General features: G+C 36.1%; 1 protein-coding gene across 1 annotated transcript; it reads right to left on the reverse strand.

The window, feature by feature from the left end:
* Window positions 1-6,483: 6,483 nt before the first annotated feature.
* LOC121479825 (olfactory receptor 9K2-like) lies at window positions 6,484-7,466 on the reverse strand. Its single transcript, XM_041735622.1, has one exon. It carries the CDS (start codon window positions 7,444-7,446, stop codon window positions 6,484-6,486), a length of 963 nt encoding a protein of 320 aa, XP_041591556.1. The 5' UTR covers window positions 7,447-7,466.
* Window positions 7,467-16,924: the final 9,458 nt, after the last annotated feature.

Here is a 16,924-nt window from a genome sequence, read left to right on the forward strand (position 1 = left end):
GCAGAGTACTGACAACATCGAATAATTACATGGGGAGCAACAGGAGCTCTTACACTTTCCTAGTGGGTATCACAAAATTGTACAGCTACCTGGGAAGGCAATTGGGCAGCTTCTTAGAAAACTAAACACACTCTTACTGATCTATGATCTAGGAATTATGCTGCTTGGTATTTACCCAAAAAAGCTAAAACTGATGTTCACACTAAAACTGGCACATGAATATTTATGGAAGGTTTATTTATAATTGCCCAAATTTGGAAGTAACCAAGATTTCCTTCAGTAAGTGAGTGGATAAATAAAACCATGGTATATGCAGGGAATAAAATGCTATTTAGTGCTAAAAATGAAGCATCTAGCTGTGACAAGACAAGGAGGGATCTTAATTACATACTGCTGAGTCAAAGAAGCCCATCTGAACAGAGTACCTATTATGTGATTACCAGCATATGACATTCTGTAAAAGGCAAAAGTATAGAGGAAAAAGATGGGTGGTTGATAGGGGTTGTGGGTAGGAGGAGATGAGCAGGAAAAAGGAAAAGGTTTTTAGGATGGTGAGGACACTTTTTTATGATGCCATCATTATGCATACCTGTATTTGTCCAAATCATAAAATACACAATAGCGAGGGTGAGCTCTTAAGTGACCTGTGGATCTTGGATGATGATAGATGTAACTGTAGGCTCATTAATTGTGACACACATACCAATCTGGTGGAGGGTGTTGGCAATGGACAAAGATATGTGTGTTGGGGGGGGGCACGGAGCATATGATAAATCTCTGTACCTTAAACTCCTCTAAAATTTAACGTCTTAATTTAAAAAGAATAAAAAAAATGTTATACTACTACACCCCTATTGGGATATCCAAAATCCAGATCACTGACTGTACTAAGTGTTGTCAAGGATGTGGAGGGACAGCAATCCTCACTCATTGCTATTGTGAATGCAAAGTGGCACAGCCATTTGGGAAGATAGCTTTTTGGTTTCATACAAAACTAAACATACTCTTACTGTGTAATCCAGCAATTGTGATCCTTGATATTTATCCAAACAAGTTGAAAACTCACGTCCACACAAGGACCTGCACACAGAAGGTGAATGAATAATAAACTGTTGTATATCCAGACAATGGAATAAGATTCAGCACTAAAAAGAAATGAGCTGAATCTTTCAAACAGTGAAAGGATATTAGGGGATTGTAAATGCACATTATTGAGTGAAAGAAGCCAATCTGAAAAGGGTATGTACTGTATGATTCCTATTATATAATATTTTTCAAGTTATTGTATCTTCAGAATGTTTTTTAAATAATTTCTATATTTGTTTTTTTCCTTTTTTTTTTTTTTTTTTTTTTTTTACTATATTATTGAAAGCTGTTTGTTCTGAGAAGCACTTTGTGTTACCTCAGAGGCACAGCTTTAGGCTTCTGCGTACTCTTGAATGTCACTGGTTTTATTGGGCTGGCTTTGGCTGTGTCCTCCCCTGATCGTTCTGTTGAGTGATTGCATCTATAGGTTTTCCACTCAGCAAAACTTCTAGTTTGTCTACAGTCAGCTTTTTGCTCTCATTGAGCTTCCAAATTCTCTTAACTGCTTATCACCAAATGTGTTATGTTTGAGAGTCCCTTATGCTTATACTTCCCACACTTCATTCCAAATGAAGTCAGTTCACTCGAGGAGAGCTTTGGAGCCCTCTATTATTATGGCCTGCCTTTCACTCTACGTAAAACCTGTGTTCAACTGTTCTGGAACTGGAACAGGAGCAGTGGCCCAGTTCTCTCAGAATGACACCCTGGCCTTATGATATGGTTTCTGGGTGAGGTCAGTAGCTTATGGTCTTCTAAGCTTATTTCTCTTGGCAAAAAAACCTTTATCCTTTGAACGGCAGCAACAGCAAGGGAATAAGAGCCCTATAGTTCTTCACCTATCATGCCTGGGGTAGAGCTTCTACTCTATGAATGGCCCTAAGTAGAGGAAGAGATTTCTAGATATTTTAGCCACTCTTGACTTAAATGGAGTTTCTGCAACATGGAGCTGGAAGAAATAAATTTTTTTAGCCTGTCACTCTCCAGGTGATATGGTAGCCATGACCGAGACCTAGGGTAAGAGGAGACTCTATGTTCTTATGTACACTTGCCTGTGTACTTTCTATCACACTAGGCTGAAAGGGGGAGGGAGGCAGTGGGAGTGGGCTATGGCTCAAATAGAGATGTGTGCATATTCCTACTGGCTTTATTCACAATATCTAGAAGGTTAAAACACTTTAACTGCCCTTCAATTTAAGAGTGCATAAATAAAATTTGGTAGATGTCTACAATGGGAAATGAAATGCTACTGAGTAATAAAAAGAATGAATTACTTACACACAGGACAAATTTGTGAACAAATTACAAATTCATTTTATTCAGTTAAAGAAGCCTGCCAGAAAAGAGTGCATATCATATGCAGATTCAATAGATAGGTAGATAGATGATAGATGATAGACAGATATGCAAAAAAAAAAACACAAAACAAAACAGATCACTGATTATCTGGGAATGGGGTTGGAAGGAGGCATAATCTACATAGGGGCATGATAAGTCATTTGGAGGTGATGGAAAAGTACTTTATCTTGTGGTGCCTGGATGCCTCAGTCAGAAGAGTGGGTGACCCTTGATTTTGAGATTGTGATTTCAAGCACCATGTTGGGTGTAGGGATTACTTAAATGAATATATATATATATATATATATATATATATATAAACCTTAACAAAAAAAGTTCTGTATCTTATTGTGGTGAGAGTTTCATTGATGTACGAAACTGCCAAAACCCAGAATTGTATCCTCTGAATGAATATAGCTTATTTTTTCACCAACTATTTCTCAATAGACTGGTTGAAAAAAGAATTGGACAGATCTTCTTTTTTAGATTAATTTAAAAACAATGATTCAGAAATGTCTTTTTTTATTCAAGATTTAATTTTGGCCTAAAAACAGGAAACTATTGAAGACATAGAAGATATTTATCATATAAAAAAGCTCAATCATAAAAGTAGGCTATAGCTTTTAATATAGTTGTTAGTGTAGCAGTAGTTGAGTGAGGATTCACCACCACTATCATTTATTTTTTGTTTTTTTTGTTTTTTTTTTAAATTTTTTTTATTTATGATAGTCACAGAGAGATAGAGAGAGAAGCAGAGACACAGGCAGAGGGAGAAGCAGGCTCCATGCACCGGGAGCCCGACGTGGGATTCGATCCTGGGTCTCCAGGATCGCGCCCTGGGCCAAAGGCAGGCGCCAAACCGCTGCGCCACCCAGGGATCCCTATTTTTTGTTTTTTAAAATACTTTCATTTAAGTTAAGAAAACTTTACTAGTTGTTGACACAAAAATTGGCGATAATTATAAATTCAATGGAAAGTCATTAGATGAGTTTGAAGAAGTTCCTGATGGGCAAGGGTAGTATTAAAATCATGTAATTACAAAATCAAAATGCTATCTATATATTATTAAAATAACTTTGTACATGACCTTACTACAACTTTGATTCACTTATAAGCAGTCCTATAATGCATCTATATAAATTCAGAGAATTATATGTACATGTGTATGTATTTATGCATTTCTGTATTGATTAATTTATATTAACATTTTTATTTATTTTATTTTATTTTTTATATATTAACATTTTTATATGTTATTTCTCCTCTTTAATATATCCCTGTTTCCAGAACTTACACTGTAAAGCTCATGCATCCACCTTGAATCAAAGGAAAATGAGAGGAGTAATTTCCAAACAGGAGTGAGAACAGAGTATACCTGAATGCAATTCCTGTAGTAATATAGAAATTTCTTGATGCTGGGGAAAAAAAGAAAAAAACTCAGCATTGAGAAATTACTGTGCACTTCTTCTAATGGTGAGGTCTGTATACGAGGCCTGTTAGCTTCTACTTCAGCCTGAGGATTCTCTTCTACGTTAACTGGATGACACTGGATATATATTGTTCTAGGGAATGCGATATCTAGTGATGTTTCTTGGTGTTCCTCTCAAAGATATCCTGGTGTGTGTGTGTCTGTGTGCACACACGTGTCGGGAGTGAGAGCAAGAAAGAGAACATGCTAATATTTGCTTTTATGCGTGTGTGTATGTCTGGTGATGGTTGTGGGGGATGCAGCACACGGTGCATGTAGAAGAGCACTGTTCTCCCTTGCAGTCAACACTATTGTTACAGTCGTTTTTCTCAGTTTGATGAAGAATTACTCATATCCAATAGACAAAATTTAAAGTTAGGAACTATTTCATACTTATTCCATTATAAGCCTCAGGGTGTTGCCCGAGGGTATCTGCATTTTATTTCCAAGGGAGGATTAGTAAACTATGCCCCTTTCAACCTGACAGTTTTCTGCTTCATCTCAGGAGACAGACAGGCACAACCTTAGCACAGTGAGCAGGTATTTGAAAACCTTCAGGAAGTTTTTCCATTTAGTGAGTCCCCTGTTTCCCCCAGAAATCTGTATTTATAAAAGGTTAATTAAAGAGATGGCATTTGTTAAAGTATAAGAGAAGGTTCTTAAGAGAAAGACATCAGTAGAGAGATGAATAAGTATCACATTTGATGATAAGATACTATTTTGCATTTAATCGGAGGTTCTGTTGCCTTTTTGGTCATTTTACAATCTTTTCCATTAGTTCTCGGCAGAGAGAAAGATAAAATTGAAATGACAGCGTAGTAGGCAGTTTCTCAAACTCTGCCTATGGAAATGAAAACGGATATGCTAGGAGACTTTGGGGATGCTTCATGGCAGATAGTGAAGGGAAAAGGGCAGAGAAAGTTATAGTTTTCCTCTCTCAGACTTAACATCAATAGTGTTGAAAGCAGGAGGAAAGGGCAAATCTGGCAATTGTTAAATGTGGATTTAACAAATTTATAAGAGATTTATATAATTTAATCATTCCAGTAACTCTGAGATGTAGATAGCCTATTTTACATGAGGAAATAACAATGTGGAGATAGTATGTAACTTGCCTAAATTTACATTGGCAAAAACAGAATTTGAACGCTCAGTCTGACACCTGAGCTTATTTTCTTAACTCTTAAGTTAACCATAAACTGTTATTACCTTTATACTTTCTTCCTCATTTATGAGGAAGCACTGAGTCAGAGATGCTCAGAGAAGTCATTATTTTTCTACCTCATTCTCATTTTATCAACCATTGGTCAATATTCAGCAGACTTTACCTACCGCTCTAAAGATAGTCTCTTCTTTACTAATAAGACTGCCTTTGGTAAAGCCATCATAATCTATTACTTGGACGACCAAACATTTCCTGGGATTACTATCTTCTCCTTGTGAACATTTATCTTCCACAAAGCTACCAGTATGATTTTTGTAAAATGCCAATTTGAACACAGTGCTATCTTCCTTAAAATCTCCAATGCCTATACCCTGTCTACAGAATAAAAGTCAGCTTTCTTGGCTTGACATAGAGGTCTCCATGATTTCCATAAGTTTCCTTTTAAGGCTCATCCCTCACCCTTTGTCTTGTGCATTACAAATCACTTATAAACTTCATGAAGTTCACCATATGGTTTTCTCCCTTTGCACAAAAACCTAACTATTTCATGTTGCTTAAAGCTATTTATTTTAAAAATGTGCTTAGGAAGTGTTCCTTGACCATTAGGGCCACTCCCCTTAAGAGGTTGCACTATTTTTGTGCTTTTATAAATGTCTTTTTCACTGGGTTTCCATATAGCATTTCAGTTCTCTAGTCCCTGATTTCATGATGAGCTAAGTACTGAAATTATTTATATGTAGGGAAAGTCATAGGGCAAAGGGTGCATCAAAATTCAATAATTACCAGTGTGATGAATTAATTATCACTAAGCCATACATAATAAAAGAATTAATTATCATTATTTTTGGTTCATTTTCATTACAATTTCCTTGTGAAAATGGAGGATTTACAAGAATAATTGATCTAAGTCAGAGAAACCATTAAATAAGTTTGTCAATCATTCAACTTCTGGATCATTGAGTGGCTCACATGTCACCTTTAGGATTCTGTAAGCTCTAGAGTATCCATTTCTCTCATCCAGTACTCAAAAAGATTTCTTCAGTAAATCTGATATTTGTTCTGTCTTATTATATCAGATTTTGTTACAGCTACCAGATATATACACTATATAATATTTGTTACTCAAAATAAACACTACATCCCAGCATCACCCTTAGATTGCCAGCAAAACTTGGAATATATTTTCCCTGAAATCAAATTACATGGCAATCATAATCCTTACCCAAATGAAGATGAAGTATGGAGAAAGCCATTCCACTACAAAATCTATAGGCAGGCAAAATATAGACCAAATGTATTCTTCAGCTGTAAGGCTATGGGATTCAATAAATAAACTTTTTGAAATTAAATATTTCAAAATCATTGGGTGCATTCTTTGCATTGTCATAATATCAATTTTGCAAATTGTCATAATATCCAGATCTTTCAGTTATATCACTGTTAAGATGGAATTAAATAAAAATATCTTTTTCCCCAGGATCTTTCTCAGAGCCTCTTTGACATCTTTGTTTCTCAGGGAGTAAATCAAAGGATTCAACATGGGAGTGACTAATGTATAACATAAAGAAGCCACTTTACTCAGCTCAGGGAATCTGTCAGGGATGAAATACATAAAAATGATGGCACCGTACAGGACGCTCACGACTCCCAGGTGAGAGCTGCAAGTGGAGAAGGCTTTCTTACGTCCCTCAGTGGATCTTATCTTTAGAACTGTGGACACAATATACATATAGGACACGAGAATGACAATGATGGTGGGCAAAATAATAATGCTGCATAAGAAAAAAGAAACTATCTTATGAAAGTAGAGATCAGAGCAAGAAATCCTTTGAAGTGGACGGTAATCACAGTAAAAGTGGTCGATGGCTCGGGAGGCACAAAAGGACAAAGTAAATGTCACACTGGTCAAAAGAATAGAACTGAAGCAGCCACAAAAATAGGAACCAGCCACCAACTGGATGCAGAGGCGTGTTGACATCTGGACGGAGTAGAGGAGTGGGTTGCAGATGGCAATGAAGCGGTCATAAGCCATGGCAGCCAGGAGAAACCCCTCAGCCACAATGAAGAGGGCAAAGAGAAAGAGCTGGGTCACACAGCCTGCAAAGGAGATGGACTTGCTCTCAGACCAGAAGTTGATCATAGCCTTGGGCGCAATTACAGAGGAGTAGAAGAGGTCAATGAAGGAGAGGTTGCCCAGGAAGAAGTACATCGGTGTGTTCAGCCTGGGATCAGTCAGGATAACGGCCACCATCCCAACATTCCCCAGCAGGATCATGGCATACACCAGCAGGAAGAGCAGGAAGAGGAGAATGTAGAGCTCGGGGCGGACCCTGAAGCCTACAAGAATGAAGTCAGTCACTTCTGAGCGATTGCTGGTTCCCCTGTCACCCATGGCAGAAACCTGTGAGAGGCACAGGGATCAATAAGCCAATGACCTCTGGACTTTGTTTCCAGTGACTTAAATACTCTCTTAAATGTAAAATAAATAATTTACATGTTAATTAAATATTGCTTATAAAACTATGTCAATGTCAGGAATAATCAGGAACTTAGATTAGATAATACTAAGTCCATGAGACTGTTACTCAATGAAGTAGTGAAGGCAACTAATGCATTATTGTATTTAAATAATTTTACTGAGTATTTACCAAGAAAATAATTAATATGTTGTCTAATTTTAGTCACATTTTGAATTTCTATTCCCAATATATTTATAGTTAAATAATCATCTTTATCCAAAATAAGTGTATTATATATAACCTAAGATATGAGGAGTACATATAATCTATATGATAATGCTATAGCCATTATGATTGTCTTCAGTGTTTGTATCATTAAATGAGAGTTAGAAATAAATTAATTATTTAGAAATAAATGTAGAAATACTTTTACCTTTTACCTCCATCTATTTGCTTTCCATTATTACAATGCCATCTTTGAAAATAGAATAAAAAAATGAGAAGTTATTATTATATTAAAATGAATAACATCAACACAGTCACTAAGCCTAGGTAATATTTTCTAAAGCTCTTTCCAAATATATGCTCATTATCTCAGGTCAAGGCTATTCCCCCCAAATAAATGCATTTTTATTGTCTCATTATATATATATATTTTTTTTCCTTAAGTGTACTTCCCTACTAAAAAGTGCAAGCTCTCAAACTGATGCAGTATTGATAAAAAGTCATTCATTGTCATGTAAGGATTGAAATGTTCATCAGCTTCTTTCTCTGTTTCAAAGAAAAGGTCTAACCGAATATGGAATATATTAATATAATATATTATGGAATATATAAAGGATATATTCCTTTCTTGAATTCTATTATGCCTTATACATCTTAAATTAAGGATAATGGAATAACCATGGATATTTAAGAACCGTAACAATCTTGGGTCTCCAGGTTGTTATCAGCAATAATTGTGATGGTCTTACTCATTTTACTTCTGAGAACTTTCTTCAGGATTTTTCAACATTGAGGTTTTGCTCACCATCTGTTTTGAATTCCTCTGGGAGAGGAGTAATGATAAAGTCAATTATGGAGATAGGAGTGCAGGCTCAAGGGCGGTTGTCCATGAAGACCGCAGTAACCTCAGAAATAAGCAAGTAATCTATTAGTCCCAATACAAGGAACTTTTCTTCTCTGGTTGTGTGTATCCTTTGGGAAATTTCTCTGGACTTTATTTTCTTCACCGATAAAGAAAAACTTTCTGGTAATTATCATAGCATACATATTGGTGGGCATAAGGAAACAGCTAAACATTTGTGCTATATGAGATAAGCTTTAGATGAATAAGTATATTAGATCATGTAATAAATTGCATTTGCTATGCTTTAAGAAAAAGGATAGAAATTAACTCCAAATTATGAGTTACTTGTATTTCCTGAGGTAGACGTATTTCATGATAGGACAAATGCCCTCTAAATCACAAAGTCAGATAAAGTTTTGCTACTTCTATGATTTCTTATGTTTAAATACTAAATAGAAAATATAATGGAAGAAATGGTAATATTCAAAAAATCATTTAAAAAATTTTTAGTAAGTATATAAAAGATAATGATCTGTATTTAAAAATCCTCAATAGCTATGTGTGCCTAAAAGACTAGAGTAAAACCAGAGACATATTACTCTATTTAATGAATATAATATTATTAGGATACCATTTCCCCTAAATATTTCCATAATTTAATTGTAATTATATTTCTAAAAAAAATCTCCTTTTTAACTAAAAATTATTTCTAGAATATATTTAGAAATATTCTTTTTTTTAGTGTGTAAATAGCAAAATATGTGGAGTCAGAGCTTTTCCTTATTATAATGCAGTATTAGTAAAAGTTTGGTTGGTGTAGGAAGAGTAAACAGGCCTGTCAAATTTAGAAAAGCTGAAGGAACTTCTGGGTGATACTCATAATGACCCTTCAAGCAATATAGTAAATTCCCAAAGAGGCTACCAGTGGATACTTTTAAAAATACGGCACCTTAACTGTGGTCCAGGGGTCAGATACATGGAAGCAAAAAGATGTCACTCCTTCCTCATCCTTCAAAATAGTTTCTCTAGGAGGTTGGGGAATCAGTGATGCTGCAGAAAATAACACACATGTTTACACAACCTTTTTGTTTTTTTTTTTTTAAAGATTTTATTTATTTATTCATGAGACACACACACACACACACACACACACACACACACACACAGAGGCAGAGACAGAGGCAGAGGGAGAAGCAGGCTCCATGCAGGGAGCCCGATGTGGGACTCGATCCCGGGATCCCGGGGTCACGCCCTGAGCTGAAGGCAGACGCTCAACCACTGAGCCACCCAGGCTTCCCTACACAACCTTCTTAAGATGACATTTCCTTGTTAGAAATGTTGAAAGGAACAGGAAAATAATCCCCAACTCCCTGTAGCCTTTCAAATTCTGAATTTGTGTGGATCTCATTGGTAGAGCAAAATCTGTGCCAAGAACCCTAGTAGCAGGAGATGTTTGAACTTTCCAACAACTCCAATTAGAAAGCACATGGGGAGAAAATGAGTGGGAAAAATCAGATAGACAGAACATGAGAGACTCCTAACTTGGGAAATGAAGAAAGGGTAGTGGAAGAGGAGGTGAGCGGGGGGATGGGGTGACTGGGTGACGGGCGCTGAGGGGGGCACTTGATGGGATGAGCACTTGATGGGGCTGTTATATTACATATTGGCAAATCGAACTCCAATAAAAAAAAGTACAAAAGAAAAAGTACATGGAGTAGAGCTTGGCTATCCAATCTGTAATTGGCTTTCCAACATGTAAAAATACATGTACCAGAATCCAATGTATTTTTTCTTATAATTACACTTCCCAGAATGGTGTTAGCAATAAAAATATACTAGTGCTTAAAATACAGAAGAACACTTAACTGCTACTCAAAATAGATGGGACATAAAGAAATCTTCAACAGAATCAGTGATTGAAATTATTCAGCACATGTTCTTTGATAATGGTCTGCTTAATATAGAAAATCAATAACAACTAGTTAATTAATTGAGAAGACTCTATGGTGTGGACATTAAAAATACTTCCTAAAACTCAATGGATCAGAAAGAAATCAAATTAAATTTTGACTTAGTTTGAACTAAATAATAAATTATATCTGAACCTCTGCAATACAGAAAAATAAGTACTAAAAGGGATATACATATACACAAAGCATTATAGATAAATATTATAAACAAGTAAAACAGGGACATCTACACTATTCTTCTGTTTTAATATAGTGACAGAGAAAACAGCAAGTTAAAACAAAAAAATAAAAGACAGTAATTAATATATATAAAAATTCTTGAAATAGAAAAAATATGGACTGCATAGGATATTTAAATGGCTTAACATTTTTTTCTGGTAGGCTTTCTAGTATTTTTATGAAGTCTTAAATTTTAATTCCAGTATAGTTCACTTACACGGTTATATTCGTTTCAGATTAGTACCTATTTTAGTACAATATAGTGATTCCTCAATTGTATACCTTACTCAAAGCTTATCATGGATAACTGCATTCTTTAATCCCTATCCTTTATCTCTCCCGTCCCCCCAGCCACCTCCCCTTTGGTAAACATCAGTTGGTTCTCCATAGTTAGAGACTGTTTCTTAGTTTCTCTTCTCTCTCTCTCTTTTCCTTTGCCCCTTAGTTTTGTTTTTTAAATTTTATGTATGAGTGAAATCATAGGGTATTTGTCTTTCTCTGACTGACTTATTTCACTTAGCATTATACTCTAGCTTTATCCATGTCATTGCAAATGACAAGTTTTCATTCTTTGTAAAATGACTGAGTAATATTCCATTGTATATATAGACCGTATCTTCTTTATCCATTCATCTATTGATGGACACGCGGGCTGCTTCCATAATTTCGCTATTATAAATAATGCTGCAATAAACATAGGGGTGAGTGTATCCCTTTGAATTATTGTTTTTGTATTTTTGGGGTAAATACCCAGTACTGCAATTACTGGACCATAAGGTAGTTCTATTTTTGACTTTTTGAGGAACCTCCATACCATTTTCCACAGTGGTCGCACCAGTTTGCATTCCCACCAACAGCGCAAGGGCGTTCCTTTTTCCCCACATCCTCATCAATACTTGTTGTTACTAATTTTTTATTTCATTCATTCTGACAGGTGTGAGGTGATCACATAGCTTAACATTGATTCTTGGAAAGACGAGTAAGATGTATAAAACCCTCGCTGATATGACAGTGGAAGAACAGCAAAATTAAATAACAAGTATCAGGAATGTAAAGGGGATAGATACTCCCAATATTTAAAAATATATAGCTACTCCTGATATTTAAAAATATATATGCAGTTGACGCTTGAACAACACAGGTTTGACCTGCATTGAGTCCACTTCAATGTAGATCCTTTTCAATAAATATGGTATAGTGCTATAACTGTACTGCCTTCTCCATATGATTTTCTTAACAATGTTTTCTTTTCTCTAGCTAATTTTAGTAAGATAACAGTATACAACACATATAACACAAAAATATATGTTAATAAAATGTATTATCAGTAGGGCTTATAGTCAACAGGAAGCTATTAGTACTATTAGTATTAGCTACATTTTAGGGGAATTGAGAGTTATATACAGATTTTTGACTAAATGTGAATTCTATGCTCCTAACCCCTGCTCAGGGGTTCAATTTTATAATAAACAATATTCTTACCAAAAAATTGTTTATTTATTAAAATAAAAATATTTTAAATATATCAAGATGATGTATAAAGGAAATATATAAATTTTAAAATGTCTACCATAAAAATTAAATTCTAATAATAATATTTTAATGAAGAAATATTCTTTTCCAATTGGCTTTCCTAGTGTTTACTGCTAAGCATTTAAGAAAGAAGCAAGACTGGATAATCTGGATGGCTCAGTTGGTTAAGCGTCTCTTAATGTCACCTCAGGTCATGATCTCAGGGTCATGAGATTGAGCCCCATGTTGGGCTCTGTGCTCAGTGGGGAGTCTGCTTGAGATACTCTCTCACCCGCTCCCTCTGCCCCTCCCCACTTACATACTCTCACTCTGTAAAATTAATAAATCTTAAAAAAGGAAAGAAGCAAGATCATTCTTACTTAAACAAGAATCATCACAAAGGCAGTATTTCCTAGCTATATTTAAGAGTCTGTCACAAGTCTCATATACAAATTAAAATAAAAATTATAGCTAAATCTGTTTTTTAAATTTAACTCCCAAAGCATTAAACAGGATATTAACAAAATATGTTAATATATAAAGAATAATAAAATCTCTGAAACATATGTTTACCCTAAAAATGTAAATGTCATTTAATATTTCAAAAATAATGAATTTAAGATGTGCCGATATCTACTTATGAAAGAACAATTCCTAGAAGGTTTGCCTTCTGTGAAAAAAAAACTGAACTCTGGAGAAACGAACCAACTATTTTCAGAGATTGTACAATACACAGGGAATGACTGTAATTGCTGAGGAAAGGAAACACATCAGGAGGAAAATATTTTCAACTTGAATACATAGCAAGAGAAACAAACCAAACCTAAGACTGAGTTCACGAGGAAAAATAATGGACAGGCATTCAGTGACAACTGAGAAGATAGAACTCATGTAACTGGAAGAAGAGGGGCCAGAAAAGTAGTAAGTATAATGGGCAAAAAATGGTTCATATCTGATGACAAATCTAATCACATAGATGCAAGGACAGGTGCAAAATCCCAAGCAGGATAAACAGAAAGAAAACCAAGTAAAGCACTTCAAAATAAACTAAAGAGCAGTAGAAAAAGGAACATTGTCAAAGTAGCTGGAGGGGAGAAGAGCCATTACATAGAAGCAAATCAAAGTTAAACGAACAAGGGGTGGTGGAAAGGGAGGTGGGCGGGGGGTTGACTGGGTGACGGGCACTGAAGGGGGCACTTGATGGGATGAGCACTGGGTGTTATGCTATATGTTGGCAAATTGAACTCCAATAAAAAATAAATTTAAAAAAATAAAAAAAGTTAAACATACACTCGACAGAAACAATTCATAGACAATGAAACAACGTCTTTAAAGCCCTTAGAGAGAGAGGAGGGGAGACGGAGCCAAGGTGCAGGTGCAGGATAAACAGGCTTCAGAATTGAAGGGAAAATAAGGAACTTTGAGATGAAGGAAAACTAAAAGGATGTGTTCACGCCAAAGCTGTGCCATAGGAAATACCCAAAAAAGTTGTCCTAGCTCAAGGGCAACATCACCAGGAGTCAGTAGGAGGATCCCTAGGATCCTGGAGGTACTGCTTTCCCACAAGGGAAGGACTGAGGGTGTGAGGACAGGGAATTCCTTTCTCTTCCAGTGTGCCCTTGGGGCTCCTCTCCCTGGGTCTAGCCCAGGTGCCAGGCTCACTCTTGAAGCAATCCCCACACTTCTGGGACCCTTGGTGCCACTTCTTCTGGGCCTTGATTCATAGATGGAGGTACGATCGCCTGCTCTGCCAAGCTCTGTGTGACTTCAAGTCCCCCTGTTCCCCCAAGTCTTCAACAGACTGTTTAGATTATCCTCTGGGTCACATTTCCTTCGACCACAGCAGGATGCATTAACTGTAGAGATAAAGAATGAGTTGCTCAGAGTGGGGGGTTGTTATCTGCCCAGATGAAAAATAGTGAATTTCCCTCTGTGTAGGTCATCAAGTTGAACAAGGAGTCAAGAACTTCTCATCCAGATGTGCTTAATTATCATTATTATTTTGTTCACTAACTGGAAGGATAGTTCTTGTATCCCCCAGAGAGCCCTTCTACCCAAGGTCTGGTGAGTCTCCTAGCGCATCACCCCTTCTCTCATTTTTCTTCTGCATTCGGATACAAAGGACGTTACTGGTGAGAGAGACCTTCGTGCCTGGGGGACACCTTGCAGAGGGAATGGCCACCACTCGGCTTCCCTCCTCGGGAGAGGATTTCTCTTAGGACCCATCCCAGGTCTGCTGGTGGTTTTAATCAGTGAGAAAGCATAATAGACTGGAGAGAGAGAGAGACAGAGGGAGAGAGGGAGAGACAGAGAGAGACAGAGAGACAGAGAGAGACAAAGACAGAGAGACAGACAGAGACAGAGAGACAGAGACAGAGAGATACAGAGACAGACAGAGAGAGACAGAGAAAGACAGAGAGACAGAGAGAGAGACAGAGAGGGGAAGAGAACCTACAACTGTTGCTGGGACTTGCTCATCTTAGCAGCTGGAGTCTGATCTGAACAGGGAGGCAATGCGATCCATGTGGCAGGAAGACTTTCTGTGAAACCAGGGGCACCTTTCATACTCTTGTTTCTTCACGACTTCACATGCAGTAGAGGGCATACAAGGTAAGAAATGGGTTCCTTCTTACAATATCTTTTGTATTTAATTTGTTTATTCTCAGCACATTCCTTTTGAGATTGCTTTAATTACATCTTTCCTTTTTTTTCCTCAAATTTTCTGTTGAAACCAGAAACATTTTTATATAAAATTTAAGGTTTCCTTAAATTCAGTTTTTTAGGTGATAGGCCCTACCAGGGGTTACTTTGATGATTCCTCTGCCTTCTAAAATGAATCAGCCCATATTTCTGTTAACTTTTAATTTTTTTAAGAAACTATGTATCATAGATACTGGGCCAAACTGACTCTGATGTCCTTGCATAGACCCAGTCTGTCTTCAAAAAATGTCACAATTAGTGAAACCATAGCAACAACAATAAAGATGATTTTTATTTATTATAATTTAAAAGACATTTCCATAGGATGTGAATCTTTGTTTTTTTTTTCTTTCTTTTTTTTTTGGATTGCTACATTTTTATTTATTTATTTTTTGGAGAATTTTGGTGTCTTACTCTTGAATTTTGGGAGTTCTTTTTATTTATTTATTTTTTATTTTTTATAAATTTATTTTTATTGGTGTTCAATTTGCCAACATATAGAATAACAACCAGTGCTCATCCCATCAAGTGTGCCCCTCAGTGTCCGTCACCCAGGGATGTGAATTTTTGAATTGTTTGCCAATTTTCTTTCATAGTTTATGATTATTGAATAGTAAACCACTCTGCTGCTCAATCTCATGACTCTAAAGGAAGTTTTTTCTTCTGTTTTTGTCTGAATTTCTCCATACCCAAACTAAAATAAAAACTACTTCCTTTCTGTACCACCATGTTTTATTTTTTTTTACCACCATGTTTTAAAGACACTTTATTACTGTAATAGCAGATGCCTAACTACATACAACATAAGCTTTTTAAATACGTATTTCTTCTTTTTTCCACTCATAGCTATCTTTAAATTGTCCTGTGTGCCTTCTATCCTCTGTATGCACAGATCTTTGTATTCTTTATCGGATTTGTCTGTTTCTGAAATGACAGAAAAATCTCTATCCAAGATGTTGGAATTCCTCATCTGCTTTCAACCTGCAAATTCTAAAGGGAGTGAGAGAGGAAAAGAAGGAAAGGAAAAAGAAAGAGAAAAAATAAAAGTCTGAGGAAAACATGTTTAGAAAATATACAAAAGAGGGGGTGTCTGGGTGTCTCAGTTGGTTAGTGGCTGCTTTTGGCTCAGGTCATGATCTCAGGGTCCAGGGCTCCCTGCTAGGTGGGGAGGCTGCTTCTTCCTCCCTCTCTTCTGCCCACATTCCCCCTAAAGCTCATGCTTTCACTCTCCCAAATAAATAAATAAAATCTTAAAAAAGTAAATATACACAAGAATCACTTCTGTATTTTACAGATGAATAGTGCCACTAAGAGTGTATGTCACTTTAGGGACAAAAATAATGGAATAAATAAGAATATGAGATTAACATATATAAAGAATCATGCCTTTGTCAGAATTTGAATTTCTTCTCTTAATATAAGAAAGATGGGTATAATGTTTGTATGTTACTTTTCTATCGTAGAAGGGAAAATAAATGATTATTTAAAAATTAAACAAAGCCATCAATTTAGTGGATTTTCACTCCAAATGAAATTTTAGGTGGATTATAATGTCTGTGAGAAATATCTTCCACTAGAGGAGGCAACTTTCAACTGCAGTAACTGATTGTAAGTCAAGAAGGGAAAAACAAACAACAAACTCTTGTTTCTGGACACTCAGTCCCCTAGAATCTCCAATTCTCCAAAGCATGCTTAGAGGAAAAATCTGCATTATTAACAAAAGAAGTGTATCTCAACCTGAAATCTGGCATTGTGATGCCCCCAGCTATGGTTTTCTTTCTTAAAATTCCCCTGGCTATTCGGGGTCTTTTCTGGTTCCACACAAACCTTAAAATAATTTGTTCTAACTCTCTGAAGAAAGTCCATGGTATTTTGATGGGGATTGCATTAACGTGTAAATTGCCTTGAGTAACATCGACATTTTCACAATATTAATTCTGC

The sequence above is a fragment of the Vulpes lagopus genome, chromosome 21 (genome assembly GCF_018345385.1).
Source record: "Vulpes lagopus strain Blue_001 chromosome 21, ASM1834538v1, whole genome shotgun sequence".
In the NCBI taxonomy this organism is placed as follows: domain Eukaryota; kingdom Metazoa; phylum Chordata; class Mammalia; order Carnivora; family Canidae; genus Vulpes; species Vulpes lagopus.